Raw genomic sequence first — 24,439 nt, forward strand, 5'->3', positions numbered from 1 at the left:
AATATCCACCTCAAAGAGTTGTGAGGATTAAGGAAAGTAAGACACCCAAACTGTGAAGTTTGTGAAAAATGTAGGTTGATTTTTATTGCTCATTGACTATATAAGGAAAGCATTAATAATTTCATAATTTTGTATAATTTATTCCTGTTACTACATATTTAAAATCTCAAAGTCCCTTCAAAACCTGAAGCTTTTCCTGTGAAACCTGACACACTTTGCATTTAAATGAAGAGAGGGCTTATAGGTTTGAGCGATATAATGGAAATACCTCATAGACCTTTGGGCATTTTACGATTGACCACTGCCATTTTTATGGGGAGTTAGATATCCACAGTTGAGCATCATAAATTAATTCCACACAGCAATTCAATAGTTCATTGTAGATTGACATGTACAAGAAAGGAAAAGGAAAGTCACAATGGTCTGGTGGAAGTTAATCCAGTGGAATAATCACATTCTTTTGATATTTCTTTGACTGTTGTGTCTAATATCCACATGCCATTTTGAGATCACATAGTTTCATTTGAACACTTTCACTGGTACATTTTTCTTTCTGAGTTCCTTTTTAACGTGTGTCTTTCTGCTTCCCATCTGCTGTCTCAGTTTTACAGGATGTCCAATTGCTCTAAGTGTGAAGGCTTGAGGTCAGCATTTAAAGCTCACGGAAATGAGGCAGGTGCTCCGTGGGAGGTGCAGGTGGCTTAGAGACAGACGTGGCTGTTTTCATGGCACGTGGTACCCGTGCTAGCCACAGACAGGTAAAGCTTCCCGTCTGGACACACACAAATTTCGTAGAGTCTTTGTGAGCTGCCAGCGGGACCCCCAGTCCCCTGAACCAACTTGGGTAAACACACAGTTTCAGCATCAAGCGCCAGCTGCTTGGGAGACAATGAGAGAGACAGTGGTAAAGGGGGAACGAACACGATAAGCATGAAATTCATCTTCTCCAAATGTTCTAAACAAATTAGTTTTTTCTCTGCATAGAAAATGAAATAGGCACCTGGCTTTACTTAAGTCTTAATTATCTGATTCTTTTAAAGCCTATTTCTATTTTACATTCAGGTAGGGGCTTAATAATTCCTTCTCCAAATTGAAGGGAAGTCGTATTTTCTGTTACCCATTGTGCTAGTTGAGCTAGGGAAATTTAAGATGCTACACTCCTAAAAATACCTTTCAGAATTATTTGACAAAATAATAGGATTCTTTTGCTAATTCCCATTTAGCTTGTAATCCACCTTGACTTTATGCTAAATTGTCTTCTCCCCACTAGGATAAAGTACAAGCCATAGAAATAGATTCATCTTAATAATTTTTACCTGTGAATGTTGCAATTTCTCCTGATTTTATTTTCCTTTGAGAGGCAATTAAATTCATCCTATTAGCTAGCAACCATTTCTCTAACTTTTAAAATATTATTTGAAACTCTGCTGCCTTCTATTAGATGTGGAAGTGCAGTAGACACACAGACTAAAGCCAACTAAAATAAATGGAAGCTACTGGATTTTTTGTTCTTATCATAGTTTAGCTAAACTGTAATGCAAACAAATGGCCATTGATTGAGATGTAGAAATCTTTTGGATACCTTAAGGTAATAAGAATTATTGCACTGAGCAGGCAAACCATACCCATTCTAGAGTGCTCACTTGTTGGAAGGAATTAAAGTATGTTGAGGGTAGGCATAACGTTCTCCCTTGCCAACAAAATTAGATCCTTTATTTTACGTAGCTCTCATCCATGAACTCCAATCTGTTAATAAACTGATGTTTGCAGTCTGTACTCCCTCTCGGGACGCTGACCGCTGACATGTGGAGCAGTGAGTGGAACTCTATGAGTGGCATTACAAGCAAAGCTTTATCCTTGCGGTCTGGACACTGTTAGAGTGAAAGAAGTCAAATGAGTATCATTATTTTAAAAGCAGAACCTAATGAGGTTAGCCTCCAATGCTTTGGGTTCCATGGGTACTTCCTTGTCCCTAGCCTGTTGGCTTCTCTACTTTCTTCTGATTAATTGGTCAATTTTTTCTAGTTGTTACTTTTTTCCAGCTCTCCCAGCAAACTCTAGTCACTGGTATCCACATACCGCTCCTTGCTGGTCTGTATTTGCCTTCATGGGAGGATATTTTGTGGGACACCAGGCATCTCTTCACGTTGGACTAGCTCCCAGTAATAAGGGATATCAGCTTTAACTATGAGTCAGGCTGTGTGCTGCTTGTAAAGATGACACCTAATTCACGAAAATTAGTAATATGATTTCAAAATTAAAATCAGGATCAATTTTTCAAGGTAATACATTTTAAGTATGTAGTAACATTATGATTTAGTAGTGAGATTCCAAGATTCTTGATGTCCAGTTTTGCATTTATCTGCTTCTGGCATCATGACTTTTTAAGTTATAACTTGCAGGGCCTTCGCCAGACGACTTTTCCATTCCGAGCGGCCATCGGATGGGTCCTGTGCGCACTCAGCAGCTGCCTCTCATAGTCTCCACTTGATGCCTCAACTGCACCTTCCTCTCAACATTAAATTAATATAATTTCAAAATGTTGTCACTCATATTAGCACATTGCTGTCTCATGACTCTGTGATACAGTTAAGCAAATATTATTTCCCCTATTTCACAAATGAGAAGATAGGCCCAGAGAGGCCTGTTAACTTCCCTGAATTCAAATAGGTAATTAGTGAATTGATCTAGCATCAGAACAATTAATATTGAGAAGCGTGTGCTCTCTTTCCTCATTATGACTTTGACTTATCTCAGTGACGTTTTATTTCTGGACTTGTTCCAGATTTTATCCTTATTGTAGTTGACTTTTAAAGCTCTTATTTTTCATATTTAATTTTCATTTAAACATAATTTGGTATGAGCAAGCACCGAGCTCTATGCAATAATAGATGCTGGTTGCCATTTACAGGTAACTCCTAGTGACAGCCGTATTGAGAGAAGTTGGGTCACTAGGAAATGGCAGAATTGATATTCTCTGGAAGCTCTGCAAGGTGGTAGTATTTTTTCAAAGCTGACAATAACAAGAGACTTGATAGCACAAATACCAGTCAAAGCTGTCTGGATTCAATATAGAATTATTTTAACGTTTCTTGGCCCTTCTTTCAATGCTAAATTGTCTTTTGCCTTCCTTTCAAATTTGCTACTCTACGCCTTTCATAACATTTCTTTAGAAACGACCACAAATTGAATATCCTGCTACCATAATGGACCTGAGCCTCATCAGGACATGCAATAGGAGCTTGATCTGCTGAACTCACCGTTCCATCACTACTATGAAAAATGATATCCATTTGAGAAAGGGCCTCGATTGTCCCAGCATGAGCTTTAACATGAACGCCCTTTGGGGCGTCCATGCTTAGACTCCGTGTGGGGGATTCTAATCTGAAATGAGGGAAAGAAACCAAGAAAAAAATAGTATTAGAAAAAGCCACCCCAGAGATCCCTCAGCCAACGGCTTAGCATAGAAAATATAATGAATAAGGTATATAATATCTTCACATCATTCTTGAATGCTAATATGTTGTATATCATTCATTGACAAATCCAGAAATAATGTGCAGTAAAGAAATTAACTTCTCATCAGTGAGAGTCTATGAAATTGGTATCCTCCAAAAACAGATAAAGGCATTATACAGCCAACCCTATGCAGTAGTTTCAGATGGCATGGTTGAGCACTCTGGCATACCACAGCAGAAGAAAACGCTGTTTGTAAGTAACTTTGTCAAACTTTTAATTTTAGTTAAAACACAAACTTGCTTGGGAAAAGGATAAATTTAAGGGAAACACATTCATTTGCTTTATGTTCATAACATAGAACGCAAGTTGGGCCTTTAGGCTTTGTTTGCATTTTCTTTTTTTTAATTTAGGAAGATTACAGGGCAGATGCAAAGATTTCTTTTGGAAAAATATTGAACTGAGGGAGTTGACAGGATGGAGATTGGCCTCAGCTGGCTTTGTTTTTGTAAAATTTACCAGAATCTCCTTGTGATTAACTCAAACATAGATTCAGAACCAAGAATATATGGATCAGAAACATTCTCTTATTTGCCTCTGCCTGGAAAAGACTGAATTTCCACCAGATGTCACAACGTGATCATTTGAAAGGTTTTCAGCTGCTCCAACACAACTCAATCCAAAAGTTTGAAAGGCTGATTTGATTGGAATGTTTCAATATCAATTAGAGGGAGAACAGGATAGAAAAAGATCTATAATCCTCCCACTGTAGGGTAAGATTAGAGTGGAGGTGGGTACAAAAGAGAAAGGGGGGCGGAAATGGTTTAAGAAGAGAGAAGTACTCTAAAAATGAGTTTGTATTTGAATTGAGTTCAATTAGCAATTGAATAGAATATTTATTTGATACACTTTTAAATCAAATGGATTGCTACCTTTAATTGGCAAAGTTTTCATTTACCACTGTCATAGAAAACAAAGTTTCATTTTCCTATGTACATCTCAGTATGTAAAATTTGATCTTTTCCACATTTTGAAATCTTACTTTAAGTACGAGAAAACACTTAGAGACATTTATGGAATTTATTGGTCAAATTCTGTTGGGCTTAGATTATGGGGAAACACCTTGAAATATCTAGAGGAGCTTAGTCCGGCTGGTTGCCTGCCCATTTTGCCATTTCAACCTTTGCTAGTTGCCTACATTTTTCCTGCCTGGATTGATAGAAAGAACAGGGGAGGGGAATGGGAGGGAGGAGGACCTGCAAGCAACTTGTAGAGGTCTGGCCCATTTCAGGCAAACCATCTGTGATCTTGAACACCCTAAGGTGAAGGTAAGTCGGTTTCAAGGATCAGTTGTCCAACAACAAAATGACCTCAATTACTAGTTTTTAACCATGTTATAATATGATGCTTCCAGAAGAGCAAACTTCTTCCCCTTTGCATCATTTCTAGCCTTGGAGATGAAATATTTCAGTTCAGCATAGGTTAAGACACATTTTACCAAAAAGGCTGCAATTAGAATGCTCTGAAATATATGTTTCCATGAACACTGAACAGTAGTCAGATATAGACACACGCACATGCATACACACACATGATTCATGTTATAAAAATACAATTAAGATAATTTGGTTGCTAAAGCAGGTGAGTTTTAAATTGTGTTCCTTTTTAAATAAAGACAAATAGAATTCAGGAACTTCCCAAAGCTTTGCCCACGTTAATTTTTAATTGAGCTTATAGAATATGACTAGTCAATCAATCATGTATGATCTTAACATTTATTGCACTTGTCATGTTAGTGTCATTCAAAAAAAAGGGAAAAGTTACTGAAAACTATGTGTAATATTTCAATTTTAAGCTCTTTCAGGTTTAGATTAAGCCCAAATTTTGTAAAAAAGGTGAGAGACCAGTGTGGGGGAAGAGGGAGAATCCCCCTCTGCCCTTTCCCTTAAGGTTCTTATGGCTGGCCAAATAATTAACAAGACAGGTTAGCAGGAGAAAATAATACCAAGTTTAATAACATGTATACATGGGAGAAACTCAGAAATGAGCAACACGTCCCTCTGTCTAAGCTGCTTGCTTAAGTATTGTAGCTAAAGGCAAGGAAGGTGTTGGGGGTGGGTAGTAGTCTGGGACTTCAGAGGGCAAGAAGACAATTCTTTTCAGGGTCATCTATAGATAATGTGGTCAGGGAGAGATAGAGTTTTTGATAAAAGGGGCTTGGTGGCCCTCCCATTGTAACATCTATTTTACATTATCATTACAGCCATCATGATAGAAGATCTGTTCCAGGAAGGAGCCACCATGTCAAATTCTTTAGGCAGTTAGTGGGGGAGGTCAAATGTCCGTCAGAGAAAACAATCAAGGTAAAGAGATATATTTCGGGGTGGCCAAATCTTGATCTCCCACACCAGGAAGCATAAATACAATTATGATAAGAAAACCTAGCCGAGAGGCAGCACTGGGCAGATCATGCAATGCCTGCTAGACTATGTCTACCACGAGACGGTGTCAACCACTAGACCATGCTGACTACTGGACTATGTTAACTGCATGGTCTTCCATCTGAAAGTGGTTGGAAGTATGTATTTATTCATTGAACACCTATTTATGATGTGTCTGGTATGTGCTCTTCTAGGTTTGTAGGGAAATGGTGGCAAACTAGGTGGACAAGTCTCCTGCCCTTAGGAACCTAACATTCAAGCAGCTTAAAGGACTGGAGCAGAGGAATGACAAGGTTCAATTTTTGTTTCAATAATATCACTCTAAAAAGTCTAGTCAAGACAGACGAGCAGAGGCAGAGCTCTCCCCGCTCCCACAATTACATATAAATGCTGGATAAAATATAATCAAAAACATTAAAACACATATGAGGCATAAAAACAAAAAAAAGAAAGGGCATTTTCAAGGTGCCAGGAACAGAAGGAACTCATAGCCAGAGGGATGAGTGGGAGCTGACATGCTGGAGCCCAAGGAGGTAAAGGGCAGACATATGCCCTAAGGGTTGCTATTTTAAATCTCTATAAGGAAGGAGTTGTGGCCATGGCAGGGGGTCGGGGGTGGGGTGGAAATGGGTTCTGGGCATACAGGCAGAGGTTGAACCACAACATGGTCACAGCCCTAGAGCAGGCTGCTCATTCTGTGATGTGAGTGGAAACAGTCATAAATCATGCGTTAGTGTAGAACCCAAATCTACTCTTCAGGCTTTGTATAAGCCCCAAGCTGAGAAATACATACGAAAGCAAGTGTCAGAACAGTGACCCCTGCAGGGCCCTGGCAGAAGGGACTGTGAAACTGACAGTTAAGGCAAATACAAGACAGTCTCCCAGACAAAGAGCCAAAGAAGAGGAGCTCTGTGACAAAATTTTCAAACCACATGAGAAAATCTATCAATATGAGGAACTAGAGATAATAGAGCAGTCAGAAAGGGACTAAAACACAATTAAGTTTAGAACATTCAAAGAGATAAATCAATAATGCCCATGGAATAAGGCCAGAACAGAAAAGAAAGATTTAAAAACCAGGTAAGTGGAAATTCAAGAAATAAAATAAACTCTTCTGGGGGACTAAATAGTAGACATGACACATGTGAAAAGAGAATAGGACATTGGAATGTAGATTTGGTAATTCAGTGGGAAATCAATGCAAAATCTGAAATACAAGAGGCAAGGAGGATGAAAAGGGAACTTCCAAGGTAGAGGACAAGAGTCACAGAGCAGGGACTTGCACAAAGGTTCTTAACCTCCCTTCATGCCAAGGACCATTTGGCACGCTGGTGAAGTCTATGAGTTGAACGTTTTTAAATGCACAAAATAAAGCACAAAGAATTTCAAATGAAACTAGTAACTTTTAAATACAAGTGTAAAAATATCTTTAAATGTGTGATATAGTAATTTATGAGCTTATGTAGTAATGCATTAAATAACATCTAGTTATAGGTCTTACAACTACTGTAATTTCAAAGCAGTGAAGAGCATGAAAAGTATTTTGAGATACTTGCTGTAACTGTTATATGATATCAAAATATCAGTGACTTCTATAGGTGAACAAGTCAAAGGAACTGCTAATATTACTGTGGTTTGTTGCCTATCATTTAAAGTTGAGGAATGCAAAATTTCAAGTAGAGGTCAGTGAAAATGAAGACTTTCTTTTTCACATTCAAAATCATTAATCCACTAAATTCTATTCTTGGACCCCCAAGGGATCCACAGACCATAAGTTCAGAACCCCTGTCATCTACAGAATGAAGAAGAAACAGATATGAAGAGGTAATGGCTAATAATTTTCCAGAATTTAAAAATAGCATGAGTTCCTAAAATTAATGAAGTACACCAGTACCCAAATATGAATGAAAACATATCTGACATCCAAATACTTTGTGGTGAAACTGCAAAACTTTCATATTAATGACACAGTCTTAAAAGTATTCTGAATGAAAATCAGACTGCTTACAAAGAACCAAAAGTAATGAGTAATATCTTAAAAATGCTGATGTAAAATTGTCAGCCTGGAAATGTGTTCCAGCTTAAGTATCATTCAACTATGAAGGAACTCGACATTTCAGGTCTAGAGGGAAAAAGTTTACAGATCCTCGCTGAAAAAAGTACTTATAGAAATTAAAACCAGAAGAAGCAAGAAGCATTGGTGAACATCAGAAAAGTCACTAAAATGTGTTGGTTAAGCTAAATATGTATGGCCCGAAAAAATTAAAGCAGGGAGATGAGTCAAAGCAAAGTTGAAATAAAACAACACGGAAAGGGAAGTTTGGATGAAAATAACTTTCTAAATTTTTTGGTATTATTTGGGAAGAGGATGATGATGACTTAGACTTAGAAAGTGTTAATGTATCTCCATATGTATAGAAAATAAAGAATGATCATTAAAAGAAAAAAAATAGAACCATTAGAGGGAAATATTGGTGGAGAGAATAAGGAAAAGATTACCAATCCAGTAAAAGGCCAGAAAGGAGAAAAAGTGAAAAGAAAAAGCACAGTAAATAAAACATAACACAAGATAATAGAAATATGTCACTATTTGATGTGACATAATAAGTCAGTGATCATAATAAATACAAATGGTTAAATTTACCTATTAAAAGCTAGGAACTTTATTGTGGGGGATTAAAAGAAAATCTCAAATGAAGAAATTTAACCCCTAGAGAAATAACTGAAACATAATGCTGCAAAAATGTTGGGAAAAGGTAGATAAGTGCAAAAGAAAGTAGAACCAGGTACAGCAATATTAATATCAGACAAAATAGGGACAATGACATAATGATTAAAAGGAACAATTCACAAGATTAGTTAGCATGGACTTGTATGCATCTAAAAATTAATGCAAAATAAAAAATCAACAATACAAAAAGTATAGTGGGAGTTTTAATAAACCTCACAGAGAAACTGATAGGTACAGAAGACAAACATAATAAATATATAGAAGATACTAACAATGTAATTCATAAGATTGGCCTAATAGTCACATATATATATGTAAACCTTGCATTAAAGCAAAAGAAACCCACACATCTACGGACAGCTAATTTTCAACAAGAGAGCCAAGAACATACAATGGAGAAAGGAAAGTCTCTACAATAAATGGCGTTGGGAAAACTGGACAGCCACATGCAAAAGGATGAAAGTAGACCATTATTTTACACCATACACAAAAATTAACTCAAAATGGATTAAAAACTTGAATATGAGACCTGAAACCATGAAACATCTAGAAGAAAATATAGGCAGTATGCTCTTCAACACTGGTCTTAGCAACATATTTTCAAGCACCATGTCCGTCCAGGCAAGGGAAACAATAGAAAAAATAAACAAATGGGACTACATCAAACTAAAAAGCGTCTGCATGGCAAAGGAAACCGTGAACAAAATGAAAAGACAACCTAACAACTGGGAGAAGATATTTGCAAATCAAATGTCTGATAAGGGGTTAATATCTAAAATATTTAAGAACTCATACATCTCAACAACAAAAAACTAACAACCCAATTAAAAGATGGGCAAAAGATCTGAATAGACATTTCTCCAAAGAAGATATACAGATGGCCAACAGGCACATGAAAAGATGTTCAACATCACTAATTATCAGGGAAATGAAATCAAAACTACAATGAGATATCACCTCACACCCATCAGAATGGCTATAATTAACAAGACAGGAAATAACAAGTGTTGGAGAGGATGTGGAGAGAAGAGAACTCTCATACACTGCTGGTGGAAATGCAAAAATGGTGCAGCCACTATGGAAAACAGTATGGAGATTCCTCAAAAAATCAAGGATAGAACTACCATACGATCCAGCTATTCCACTGCTGGGTGTTGATCCAAAGAACATGAAAACATGCATGTGTAAAGATACACGCATCCCTGTGTTCACTGCAGCATTATTCACAATAGCCAAGACTTGGAAGCAACCTAAGTACCCATCAAGGGATGAAAGGATAAAGAAGATGTGGTATATATACACAATGGAATACTACTCAGCCACAAGAAATGATGAAATCCAGCCATTTGTGGCAACATGGATGGGCACTGAGGAAATTATGCTAAGCAAAACAAGTCAGAGGGAGAAGGTCAAATACTATGTAATCTCACTCATAAGTAGAAGATAAAAACAACAACAAACACATAGAGACAGAGATTGGCTTGGTGGTTACCAGAGGAGAAGGGGGGATGAAGGAGGGTGAGAGGGATGATTAGGTACGTGTGTGGTGATGGAATGTAATTAGTCTTTGGGTGGTGAACATGATGTAATATATGCAGAAATTGAAGTATAATGATGTACACCTGAAATTTCTATAATGCTATAAACCAATGTTACTGCAATAAAAAAAATATTAAAGAACAAAGCAAAAGAGAACTTACTTTCAACATAAAAATTTGGGAATAACTCTATGCCCATTATTTTGAAATCTCAAGTGACAAGAAAAAGTTTCCAGCAAGAAATAAAGAATCAAAATGGACTTAAGAAATAGAAAACTTGAAGAGAGGAACTTCATCACAGAAATTAAATTGGTAATGAAAAAAAATCCAGCTTCCCCAAAGCACAGGATGAGTGCTTCATTTCACAGATGAGTTTACACCAAACCGTCAGTTGCTCTTACACACTCTGTTTCAAAGACTAGAAAACAGACAGTTGGGAACTTAGACTAAAATGGAAATTTCCTGACTTGATAATAGACATTTACCAAAACCTATAGCAGACATCACTTAATTTGGAGACTTTAGAAGCATTTCTCAACATCAGGAAGTTGATACAGATGTCTATCATTACTCTTACTTTTTGACATTTACTGGAGGTCCTAGCCAAAGCAATCAAACAAGAATACGAGAAGCATAATAATTAAAAAGGATGACTTTTTAAATATAGTATCACCAACTTTATAGAAAATCCAATAGGTTTTACAGTCAAAATATTAGAACTAATAAAAGGGTTCAGCAAAGTTGCTAGCTTAAGAATATCATGCAAAAATCAATGATAATCACTTTGAAAATGTAACAGAAAAAGAACTCATTCTCAATAGAATTAAGAACTATGAGCAATCTAGTAATGAATTCTAATAATCATAGGCCAAGACTCAATAGAGAATATAAAAAAATATTACTGCAGAGTATAAAGGAAGTGCTATGTGAATAGAGAGCTAAACCATATTTATGGATGAGAGAATTAATTCATTACTATAAAACTTTGAATTCTCCCCCAAATTTAATGCAATTCCAACTAAAAATCCAATAGAATTTTTCATTAAACCTGACAAACTATTTATAAAAGTCATATGGAAAAATGAAAGTCTAAAAATACAAAGACAATTCTGAAGAAGACATGGTGGAGGAACTCGCCCTAGCAGATACCAAGATATATTGTACAGCTATTAGGGAAATTTTGGTTTAGGAAGAAAATAATAGGACAGTGGACTAGAATAGATAGCACATTAAAAATACTTTTGTATATGACAAAAGTAGCATTACAAATAAGCAAGGAATGGATTGACTTTTGAGACAACTGGTTATCCATTTGGAAAAGAATATAAAATTATTTGCCTAGTTTACACCCCACATGAAAAACGAATTCTAGTTGGATTAAAGACCTAAATATGAAAAATAAAAGTGTTTTTGAAAGAACTCACTCCCTTCTTAACAACCAAGTAGCGTTTTCTAATATACTCAAGTTCCTAACGGTTTATTTTCACAGAATACCACAAGGATAGATTAAATTTCAAGTTGATCAAATACTTCCAAGATAAAATATCTATAAATGTATGATTAACAAGTGAAGCATTTATGGTTTTCGGCAATCCACTGCTCATCAGACTTGACCACCATCCAGGCATAATGTTTATATTTATGGAGATCTGGATATGGGTTTATTTTTATATTCTCATTGCTATACCTAATGTTTTTCGTCCATAAAAGCTTGTGCTTTGCTACATAAAAGCTTAAAAAGCTTGTATTTTGGTTTATTAATGAACTAAGCAAAGACATTTTATAGATGTAGTTATATTTATACTATAAATGTCTATATTTTTAATAGTAGTTACATATTCATTTATCATATTCTTTTATGATATTCATTATGATTTATGATTTATAAGGGTTCAAAAATTCAAGTATTTCACTTGAATTTATAGAAAACATACTTTTAAATGTAGATATAGTTTGACACATTGATATTAATATTATTGCCCTTTATTTCTTCTCATGTGCATCCTTACTGACTTCAACTATACTCATTTTTTTTTTTTTAAAGATTTTATTTATTTATTTTTTTCCCCCCAAAGCCCCAGTAGATAGCTGTATTTCATAGATGCACATCCTTCTAGTTGCTGTACGTGGGACGCGGCCTCAGCATGGCCAGAGAAGCGGTGCGTCGGTGCGCGCCCGGGATCCGAACCCGGGCCGCCAGCAGCAGAGCGCACGCACCCAACCGCTAAGCCACGGGGCCGGCCTACTCATTTGAATTGAATTGTCTATCATTACAACTTAGAAGAAAAACCATACGGTTCCATAGAACGTATCTTCTAAAACGTGACCTAATTTTAAGTAGGGCTCACCCTTAATGCTGGCACCATCCCACAATCATCTAAATCACTTGGTGATTTTATTATTTCTGAAAAGTTTGCTTCTGCTTTGAAAATATGTATGATTTGCTTAATTCATGAAAAATATAAAATCATCTTCTAAACTCATTAAGGCTGTACTTCACAGAACAAATACTAATAATCTCTGAAATGGAGAACGGAGTGGAATGTCATTGCAAATTGTGAAAGATTATGTTGCATTACAGGATAACTAATGTCACTTGGATAAGATGGCTAGGCTTAAACCATCTGTGCTTGACTTGATTTTTCACAGGAGCCTAAGACTTTTGATTACCACAGAAGTCAGTGGACTATACAGTTGAGGTTATCCTTAAAACCTCTGTTTTAGGACCTTTGTTTAGTACTTTGTGTCTTATCTGTCGTTCCTTTTATTTTTCTTGCTGAGGAAGATTGGCCCTGAGCTAACATCCATGCCCATCCTCCTCTATTTTGCATGTGGGATGCCACCACAGCATAGCTTGATGAGCAGTGTGTAGGTCTACACTGAGGATCCAAAACTGCGAACCCCGGGCTGCCAAAGCGGAGCACCCGAACTTAACCACTACGCCACCAGGCTGGCCCCTTATCTGTCATTCTTAAAAAGAATTAAGTTTCTATTTGTTAAGAATAAAAATTAAATCTTAAAAAGATTCCTTTTAGCTAAGAAAAAAATTAGAACCAATATATTTGTAAACCTTTCCTAGAAGGACAACTTATGTTTACATTTGGAATATTCATTTCTTACATCACGTATTTCACATTCCTGAGTTAATAGCACTTTACAGCTCAGGAGCTGGAGATGTCATCAATAAATTCTTGTACGGGTATTGCCTTTGCTATTCTATTATTGGATTAAATTTTCAACTCTTCAAACTGCTCTCAGTTGTTGAATTGACTAAATTTACTATTTTTTCCTTTTGACATTTTATGATTTTCTTTCCTTTTTCTTGGAATTTCTAGAATTAAGGAAAACAAGCCATATCATAAATTGTCAATTACCAGAAGGCATTAAATTGCTTTCATTGTTTATGTTAAATCGACTGGAGATAGCAACCTGTGATAAATGAAAAGTAAATACTTGGAATGAGGAATGTGATTATGCAAAGGGTGTTAGATCAATTCAGTGCTTTACTTTTAATCATGCATTTATGGATATCGATTTTTATCAGCGAGTTGTTTCAAAAAACACTGAAACAGAAAAAGTTAAAAAATCCCCAAGAGACTACCTCAGACCACCTTACAAATATATTTAAAAACCAAGATTAAATGAATCATTTCCTAGGGAAATACAGTTGATCAAAATTGCCCCTATTAAAGGTAGAAAGTTTAAGTAGATAAATTTCTTTAAAAGAAGTGAACTATTAAAGACCTATCTTAAAAAAATTCACCAGGCCCATATGATTCCAGGGAGAATTCTACCAAACCTTTAGCGACCAGAGTGTCCCAATTGTCCACAAATTATTCCAGAATATTGAAAATGAGAGAAATCTTTCTAATTCTTAAGGCATGAATAACATTTACAAAGGTAGCACACAGAAAAGAAAAAGAAAGTTACAGACCAATATCACTAATGTATATAAATGTGAAGGTTCTAGATAAAACATTAGCAAATAGAATCGAACATCATTTTAAGAAAATAATATACCATGACCAAGTAGAATTTATTCCAGGAATATTCAGTGTTAGAAAACCCACTAATAGATACACTTTATTAATATGTCTAAGGGACATATATATGACTATCTCCATAAATGCTAAAAAACCTTTGACAAAATTCAACACCCGTTCAACACGAAATAGAAATTGATATTTACTTTCTTTATAAAACACACATTCACATCATCTTATTTAAGGGAGAAACACCAGCGGCATTTCCATTCAGGTTGGGAAAAGGCAAGGATGCATACAATCTTCATTACATTCTAACACTACACTGAAGATATTGGGAAATGCAATTAGATAGGAGAAATCAGTCAGAGAGAGAGAGCAGGAAATAAGGTGTAAGAGAATATCTATTTGCAGATGAGACGACAGTACACCTGAAAAACCCTGGTGAACCAGTGAGCAACCTGACTCAAACAATAAAAGGTTCAGTAAGGTAGTTGATATAAAACTAATACAGAGAAATCAATAGTCTTCATATCCAAAACAATAACTAGTTAGGGGATATAATGGTAGAGTAAAACCCCATTTATGAGATCGACAAAGAAGATGAGCTAAAATGCTTATGGATACACTTAATAAGAAATGTGAAAAACTTTTAAATACTCCTGAAAGGCATAAAAATAGATTTTAACAAATGGAAAGACATCCCATGATGTTAGGTAAATGACGAACACTGTAATGATGCCAGTTTTCCCTAAGTTAATTTATAAATTTAACACAATCCTAATAAAAGAATAAGCTTTTCTTGAACTAGACAAGTTAACACTCAAGTTCATATGCGAGGAAAAACAAGCAAGAATAGACAGAGAAATGTTCAAAGAGATAAGCTACAAGAGTATGTTTGTGTGTGTGTGTGTGTGTGTGTGTATGTGTGTGTGTGTGACTAGTCCTACCAGACATATACAAATTTCCTAAAGCCTATTTAATTAACAAAGTTGGTACTGGCACCTGAATAGACAGACTAATGGAATAGAGTGGAAAGTGCAGAAATAGACCCACATGCATGGGGAAATTTAATACATGATAAAGGTTGTACTTCAGATTGTAGCGGCAGAGGTAGAGTTTTTAATAAACAGTCTAATTGCTGGCACCTCTGGTTGGCCAGTTGGAAAAGATAAAATTAGACCCAGACCTCAGACCTTATACTTCATACAAGAATAGACTCTAAATGGATCAGGAATCTAAACGTAAAAGATAAAGCCACACAAAAAATGTGGCTGACAGCTTCCTCTTTCTGGAGGGAAAGTCTTTTAAATTATGGCTTAAAATCCAGATATAATAAAAGAAATGATTAATAGATTTGAGTATATAAACATTAAAAATTAATAGAAATATAATAGGAAAAAGGTAAATATTCAGAATATATATATTTTAATCCTTACAAATCCATTTTAAAAAGTAATTAAAGAACCAAAGGAGATGAAGAGTCAATTCACAGAAGAAGCAACTTTAATAACAAAATAAAAATATGAAGGATCCTTAACCACACTAGTTATCAGGGAAATGAAAAGTAAAATACCACAACATAACACTCATCAGAATGAAAAAAATCATAAAGTCTGACAGTGCCAAATACTGGTAAAAATGTGAGGAAAGACAAACTCTTACACTGCTCATGGAATCACAAATCAGCACAAGCACTTGGAGATGTCCATTGGCGGGGTTGGTAGCTGACTATGTTCATATCTGAAACCTGCACACGCTAAAACTTGGTAGAATGGAAACCTAGAGCAGCTTCATGGCTGTCCTAAAAGAGTTTTCAGAAATTATGTACCCACTACACATTTTTAAGTTAACATAAATGTTTTATCATAAATTTAAGTGTTTCCAAAAGATGTAATTTCTGCCATATTATAAACATTGTCATTTTGAAATAAAACTCGTCACTTTTTAAAATGTATCTGATGAAATCTAAAAATCATGGAGATTTGATACCAACCAACTTTGGGTTACAATCTAATACTACATTAAGTTTTTTTTTTTTTTTTGCTTAAATTGTCCACCTTTGGCCATTGGGAGCTCTTTCAGTTGGCTCCTGTGTCCTTTTGTCACACCCTCATTGTTTTGATTTTTGAGCACTTCTTACTGGCACTACAAGATGCTTCAATTCATCTTCTGCATTTCCTGCCTCAGTCCTAGAAGGAGCCATTTCTCCAAGGAATCCTGACTCCTTTGATTGGAGAATGGTATGAGAAACCAAGTTCTGGCTGCCACTGATTTTATTTTAATTACTTGATCTCTCATTTCTAGAATTTGTATTTTGTTATTTCCCAAATCTGCTGTTTTCATACTATCTTGACTTTGCCTTACCTTTGCATTCAAATTTTTTTCCTCTTTGAGCATTTTATTCATATCTGTTTTAAAAACCTCTTCACTTTGCTCTACTTAGAGTTTTAGGGGGTAACTTGTAGTGGCTGCTAATTCTTCTCCGTGGTAGTTCAATTCCTTATCCATTTGTCTTCTTCTTCTTCTTCTTCTAGTAAGCTCATCTTCAGCAAGAATTGTTTTCCATAGGTGTTTTTACGCCATGGGTACTGGGACGATTTCTTCAATGTAGTTACTCTTTTTCTTATTTACCTGTCGGTTTAATGGACTTTGGTGCAGTTTTTTATGTTAGTTTCCCAGCCTGGAGCTCCTGTGCAGTGAGGTTGTGTGGACTTTGTCCACCTACTTCAGCCAAGCAAAGGCTTATCGTTCATGATTTCTTGTGGGTAACTTTTCCAACCTATGGCCCAAGATACTAATCTGTCTTGCAGCATCCTTGGGCTATTAGGCAAATTTTTTGAGATACCTGTTTCACGAGGGGCCAGGATTTATAAGGTATCTCAGTCCAGGCATTTCATGCACACTAGGCTATAGCGTGGAATCTCAGTGCCTAAACTATATTAAAGTCCCAGCCTCTAACCTCTATGGGATCCTGATTTCCCCATAAGTACCTTGGCTTAGCTCCCACTCTCTGCTCTGACCATGAATTTCCTCTTTATTACTGTGACCTGAGAATTAGCTTTCCTTGGTTTCTGGTTGAGCTTAGTATTTATAAACTCTTATTAAGTAAATCAGTACTTACAGGTGTTTGAGAAACAGGAGCATATGTTTCCATATCTGCTCATTTTACTTATCTAATGAAGACACACATATATTACCGGCTATGTGCCAGGCATTGTTCCCAGCAATTTACATATAACAGTTTATTTAATTGCCATCACATCCCCATTGGGTTGCAGAGGATTTAGTTTACCCTACCATCTTCACTTCTACTGATTCCTTAAGTTTCAGCTCAAAGGCTTCCTCCTCTGTGATACCATCTCTGGGAAGATTTTATGCTCTTTCTCCTATGCCCTCATTATAATTTGTACTTTCATCAAAGCAATGAATTATATTGTTCTAACTTGTTTGCACGTTTCTTTTCCCAATAGACTTTAAACTCATTAAGGTCTAGGACCATGACTTTTATCACTGTAGAACTAGTATCTATCATAGATTCTGGCACATAAACACTTCTAATATGTTTTTTTAAAATGAATTATATCACATATGAATGAAAAGTGGCTTTAAAGCAGTATGTCAGAGTTTATACTTTTCTTGTGAATGATTTTGCCACAAGAAATGTGAATCTAGCTTAATACAAGTAAATTATCTTTCTTTTTTTTTTTTTTTTTGTGAGGAGATCAGCCCTGTGCTAACATCCGCCAATCCTCCTCTTTTTTTGCTGAGGAAGACGGCCCTGGGCTAACATCCATGCCCATCTTCCTCCACTTTATATGGGATGCCGCCACAGCATGGCTTGCCAAGCAGTGTGTCGGCACGCACCCGGGATCCGACCCAGCGAACCCCGGGCTGCCGCAGCGGAGCGCGTGCACTTAACCGCTTGCGCCACCGGGCCGGCCCCCTAAATTATCTTTCTTTTTAAAGAATATAATGATTGTCACCCTTCTATGACTATCATTTGAGCAAATATAAAAATTTAAATTCTTATATTTACACATGTATATTTCATAAGTATATTTATAAATTCATCATGACCTTTACCCTACAAAATCCACATTCAATGTTTTCATAGGTTAATTATGATATTCCAGAATCTTTTTTACTTTTCTCAGCCCAGGAATAGTAATGTCATTGGATCCAGAAATAAAAAGTGAAAGACAGTTTATGGTAAGAATTTACAGAAGAAAATATGACTATCATATAATTAATCAGTGGAGTCTGGTAGTAAATCAAAGAATAAATCACTCAACGGTCTACTTGGGTGGTGGACAGAGTAAAAGTTTAAAATGTACATGGGCTTTGGAGTCAGAGCTGAATTGAATTATGAGTTGGCTACTGTTTTATCTTTGTGCCTTAGAACATACTACTATCTAGATTTCAGTTTTCTCTTTTATAAAATGGGGATGAAATTGATTACTTTTAAGGGTGAGTTGATGGTTAAATGAGATCAATTATGAGACAGCACAGAGCACAGTTCCTGGCAGTTGAGGGCATTCAACACCTGGTAGTTCGTGCCTTCTATCCTTACCACATTCCTCAAGTAATTTCGCACAATTTTATTATTTTCTCAATCACTTTGGTTGTAACTCTTGGGTTACATAATCCTCCCTTAGTACCACATTTTAGAAAGTGAGAGAATACTCTTCTGCCATTTCTTTTTTAGTAAGGGCTTGCTGTATAAGCCAGCAGATTTATGTCCTAATGGGACAACATAAGATGAATTGTTTAATTTCCAGATCTATATATTTTAAAATAGTGACATTTACTTTAAAAAGTGGTTTGACATCTCTACAATTTATATGATATTCTAATTTCAAAATGGTTTTAATGGGATTATTTTTTAAAGATATTGAATCATTTTTCCGTCCTAGGAAAGTAAAATATTCTTCTTCCCTAACTATAATAATTCTATAATATTGATCTTATGATCCTTTATCAAAATTAATGAAATTGTTATAATTTAATTACAGTCACAATTTATTTTTATGCTGGAAATGTTCTCTAAGTGGGTAAGATAAATTGAACTTGCATTTGCTTTTGATTAATATTTAATTAGACATAAAAGATAAGAGAAATGCTGGATTTCCTAACTCCTATTCCATTTAATGTGAATATCTACTTGGTATACTAATGATAATAAAAGTGATTATTTGTATTCAACTTTCAGTTTACAAAATACTTTCAACCTAATAGTTTATTAAATCTTTCCTAGAACACTCTGAGATGTGTATTACTATCAACATTTTATACATGAGAAAAAAAGAGTCTCAAAGGTTAGTTTGGCCAACGTCACCAGGCTTGTCTGTGCAAAGCTGGGTTACCTACTGTACTTTATTTCCTCTATTATACATAACATATTAGAAAAATGGTAATTGTCCAGCATATATCTTAAGTTCAAATTCTAAATGTAATTTTAAGTGATATCTTAGACTTTAAGACGCTTGGTTTTAAAAATATTATTTGGTTTAGTTATGAAATACAAATCAACTATTGGAATAAACAGTTATAGCAGTAAATGACATTCAGTAGCCTAGAGATAAAGTGAAAACACACAGGCACACAGAGACTCTGTATAAAGAATAAATTTATATATGGAACTAGGTGATTTTATATAGTCTGATATTATGTAAAGATATACCAAAGATTGAGGACATTACGCTAAGCGAAATGAGCCAGTCACAAAAGGACAAATACTGTATGATTCCATTTATATGAGGTCACTAGAGCAGTCAAATTTATAGAGACAGAAAGTAGAATGGTGGTTTCCAGGGGCTGGGGGAGGGGAGAATGGGGTGGCAGTGTTTGATGGGTATAGAGTTTCAGTTTTACAAAATGAAAAGAATTCTGGAGATGGATGGTAGTGATGGTTACACAACAATGTGTACTTAATACTTTTGAACTGTACACTTAAAAGCGGTTAAGACGGTAAATTTTGTTATTTGTATTTTACCACAATTCAAAAAAAGACATACCTCTTATATATAAAAGGTTTCCATTTTTTGGCAAATATGGATTTATCATGCGCGTGGTTTTATAATGCTCTTTCTCTACTAACGGTGCATATATTTTTAAAAATGTAATGTAAATTGACATTTTCAAGAACGCCTTTTGCAAATTTCAAGCCCACACAGGGCACTGCACAGCACCTCTTTCACTAAAAGGTGCAAGGGTTTTGCGTTGTTTGCAGAAGTAGTAGAGATGGGTAGTATAATACGAATACATGAACGTTTTCTGCTAAAACCTGAGAAAATTTTCAGGAACCTTATGCTAACACTTTTCAGGGAAAAATGATGGGTTTGTGAAATACGTGAATCGTAAACCCACAGCATGGGAACCCAAACTTGAGGGATGAGCAGGCATTCCTGAGGTCTCCGAGGGAAGGAGGGCACTCCAGTCAGATGGGACAGCTGTGTAAAGGTATGGAGTGGGAGGGGATGGCAGCCACTTAGGTCTGGGAGGGCAGGTAAGGCAGGTGGGAGGCTGGAGAGCCAGTCAGAGGCCAGCTCACTGAGGGGAGGGCCGCGAGCACCCCGTGAGGCACGTTCCACTTTCCTATGGCTGACGTGCCATCCATGAAACATTTTAAATGGTTGCATTTAGCAAAGTCGCTCTGATTTCAGTGTGAAGGGCAGATTAGAGAGCAACAAGCTGGAGGCAGGAGTAGGCTGTAGGAATAGTGTGGAGCTTGAAATGAAGCAGGGGGCAGGGAGAGTACAGAGCCCGGAGCTCGGAGGCAGTAAGAGGGAGAACCAGCAGGGCTTTTACGTCCCTTGGATCTTAGTAAGCAATGACTAGCTATAAGAGAAAAGTCGTGAGAATCAAGACAGCTAGTGGAATAAGAAACAATCTGGTAATAACCGCTAAAATATTATTCCAGCACATATCCAGGATCTTCTACAAGAGAGTTTGCTTATATTTGAACCAAATTCTTACCTCAGGTCTTGAAATGGGTCGGCGCTTACAAGGGGCGTCTCCACTGAATGTTCAAAAAGAGCCCCTTCAGGCCCTAAGCAAAACCAAAGACGCGTCAGTGCACAAAAGGGAACTAGAGGACACCAGACAAGTTAAAAGTTTAGACTATCTATTAAAGCACAAGTCGACTTTGATTTTTATTCCTGAATTTGTGCAGATGTTTGGGTTGCAAGAAAACAATAGACACAAGTGCTCTCCTGCTCTTCAAAGGCCACCAGGATCTCATGAGTTTCCCATAAACAGAAGGTGATTTTAAAGCAATTACAGACATGCAGCCTTATTCTAAAATTAGAAAGCAAAATTAGCCTTCAAACTGAAAAAAGTAATTTCAGTTGAAGATTGTATAAGTCCATATATTTTAGGTAATAGTAATTTTACTCATTCTCTAGATTTTATATGTAAAAATTGTATCTTATGTCATTTGTTCCTCAAGGCACATCAGGAAATTTATAGAAAAAATTAAAAATTTTAAATATTTAAACTGACTTTCTAATTTCTAGGAAGTAGTATGTCCCCAGTTCTTTCATTAGTTTGAGAACCTAATTATATGCTACACACGGTGTCAGAGACACAAAGGTGAAAGTGACGTGCTCTTTGATATATCTAACTTGTTAATACTCAGAACTCTCCAAGGAAGGTAAGATTATTTTCCCACTTTACTGAGGAGGACACTGAGGAACAGAAAGGTTAATTAACTTTCCTAGAATTACACAGCTAAGTGGCAGGGCTGTGATTTGAACACCTTTAATCTATATGCTATATGATTTCTCATACATAAATAACAAACACGATACGCTGGAAAGTAATGTGCCAGTAGCAAAGTGTGACTGAGTTATTTTGGGGGTCATCACCAGGGAAGAATCACTTTAAGGCAGCAGGGAAGATTTTCTATACTAAAATGCAATTGGTCTGAATCTTAAAATAAATAGACATTTGTGACTATATGGAGGTTGTGGACAATGATTTTCAAGGAGAGCAGTAGCCAGGGGCGGGAAAATGTGACCAGTGTATAGAATGAACGAATAATCCAGTTCACCGGAAAAGTAAAGGATTCAACATGAAAATACGAATTTATTTTTCATATTACATTTAAAATATTTCTCCTGTTTAATTGTATGGGCGTACACACAGACTTAAGTAGTACCACATTGGCTATACCCACTCATCACGATTTACCCAGGCCCCTGCGCCTGTCCTAGGCCCCGTCTCTTTCCTAGGCCCCACCCTTTCCTAGGGTCTGCCCTGGCTTAGGGTCTGCAGCTGCAGTTTGCAAATAGTTTCCCTCCCTCTTGGTTCCAAAAGGAGCTCAGGACACGGCTTCACATTGTGCAGACTTTCCCCCTTACGGAATACCGAAACAGTTTAAATGTCTATTTTCTAATCTACTGTTGTACTAGTTTTGATACTTGGCATTGCAAGCCTGGGTATAAGTCTCCAGGGAACTAAGTTGAGAAATCACGAGCTGGAGCAAAAGTCTCATTGGCAGCCCTCACCAGGTTAACAATTCACAATACCCTCACATTCTCTCCACAATATTACTAGCTATAGTAGCTTTGTCATTATAATCACTGCTTCTTCAACAATTTTGTTTAAATATGAAGACACGACAAAAGTGCACATTGAAAGCCCTCATTCAAGAAACAATAGTTTGTGGCACATAAGTAAAACAGACTTAAATCAGTACAAAATGAAATTTCATAATTACAAGCCTGAATTGGTAGTGTGATCAACATAAGAATTATAATCAACTGAAATAAAAGAACACACATAAGTGAAGGTTAACGTTTCATGAAAATTATATTTCATGCAAATTATATTCAGATGAGAAAGAGATCCTCATACATACTATGACAAGACACATCTCCTTAAAATAACACTCAAGCAAACCTAAATGATAATGGTGACCGAGACACAACATAAGACTATACTAAGCCTTAGGGTTTCTACAATCAATGGTGCCAGTCAAATTTTGTAGTACAATGTCTGGTTCTCCTGAAGTACAGACAACATTTTCTGTTTGGTGTGTGGAAACAATTTAACACAGTAATTTGTATGATACTTGTATTCCCTTTATCCTTTTCCTTCCCCCTTGCTTCTCCTGATTTGCAAAATATAAAAGAAAAAGTAAAGAAAAAATGGATCTCAAGTCATTATAAGACAAGTAGAGATATGCTAAGTATAGTTTTATACATCAGTAGAGTTATTGTCTGCGGTTTATATGGCGTTGTTTGAAACATGAGTAGAGCTTTGTTATGAGGACCTAGGAAGAGCTTTATAAATCGTTAAAAAACAATGATTCCTTTCCATAGTTAGGATGATAGAATCAAAAGGAATGTGGGCTAGAAACTTTTGTGTAATTATTTTACCTCTTTATTCTTATATAAATAAAATGATATGATGACTGAGAAAAAAAAGTTTCAACACATTTTGCTCTCTATAAACATACACTCTATAAAACAAGCTAGAAACTGCAATGTGTTCCAGTTGCATAGGCAACTTTTTATTTTAACACAGCTTCAATTCTTTTTCCTCTAAGAGCTGAAGTTATTCTAAGAGTGCCAATGGCACTATTTTACAAGGAAATATAACTCCATACTTAGGTTTTAAATGAATGCCAATTACTTACCTTCTAATATGAACAGAGTTGCTGATATTATAGTGATATGTGATAATGGTAATGTACTCATAGGCAGACATAGTCTATAAACTATGTATCATCTTTAAAAAAGAGGAGCAGTTTCTCTATCATTAAAATTGTAAATGCCCAAATTATATGACCTTGAGTATATCATTACTATTCAGCCTCAAAATAAATACTTCTTAGAACCTATTTGCATGTAATAAAATGGATGTTTCCTAAATTGTTTCACAGAATAATTCTCAGTAAATCATTGTTGATTTTCAATGTAATTACATTTCCTTTATGTTTGCACTCATATTTACACATTCCCAACCCAGATTATATAAAAAAAATATAATTGGTGTAACACCTATTCCTTGTAGAAAATAGAACATATTATTTAAGGTTGTTTAATCTAAATTTTAGGCAGGGAGAAAAAAGTTCCACTATAAAATATCATCATATAAATCACATATTAAAATGACCCTGTATAACACGACCTTGTATAAATATTATTTATACAGAAAAGTACAATCAGAAGCCAAAAACAAAAGAAAAAAGGCCCAGTCTTATAATGCTACCTTGTTATTTAGAACATGGCACTGAGATTAGACATAGTAAATGGTCTAGTCATTTCTACTATAACGCATCAG

General features: G+C 35.8%; 1 protein-coding gene across 2 annotated transcripts in view; it reads right to left on the minus strand.

Moving 5' to 3' along the window:
- Positions 1–639: 639 nt before the first annotated feature.
- The window catches only part of SGCG (sarcoglycan gamma), a 138,134-nt gene continuing 114,334 nt past the window's right edge, over positions 640–24,439 (minus strand). For both annotated transcript variants that reach the window (XM_087436313.1, XM_014791220.2), the window contains exons 5-7: positions 21,128–21,200; positions 3,261–3,384; positions 640–875 (exon numbers count right to left, since the gene is read on the minus strand). In XM_087436313.1, coding sequence (XP_087292439.1) covers positions 702–875; positions 3,261–3,384; positions 21,128–21,200 — 371 coding nt within the window. In that variant the 3' untranslated portion in view covers positions 640–701. The remainder of the gene's footprint in view (positions 876–3,260; positions 3,385–21,127; positions 21,201–24,439) is intronic.

Source organism: Ceratotherium simum, chromosome 10 (genome assembly GCF_057802395.1).
Source record: "Ceratotherium simum simum isolate JZ-2026a chromosome 10, ASM5780239v1, whole genome shotgun sequence".
NCBI classification, from domain to species: domain Eukaryota; kingdom Metazoa; phylum Chordata; class Mammalia; order Perissodactyla; family Rhinocerotidae; genus Ceratotherium; species Ceratotherium simum.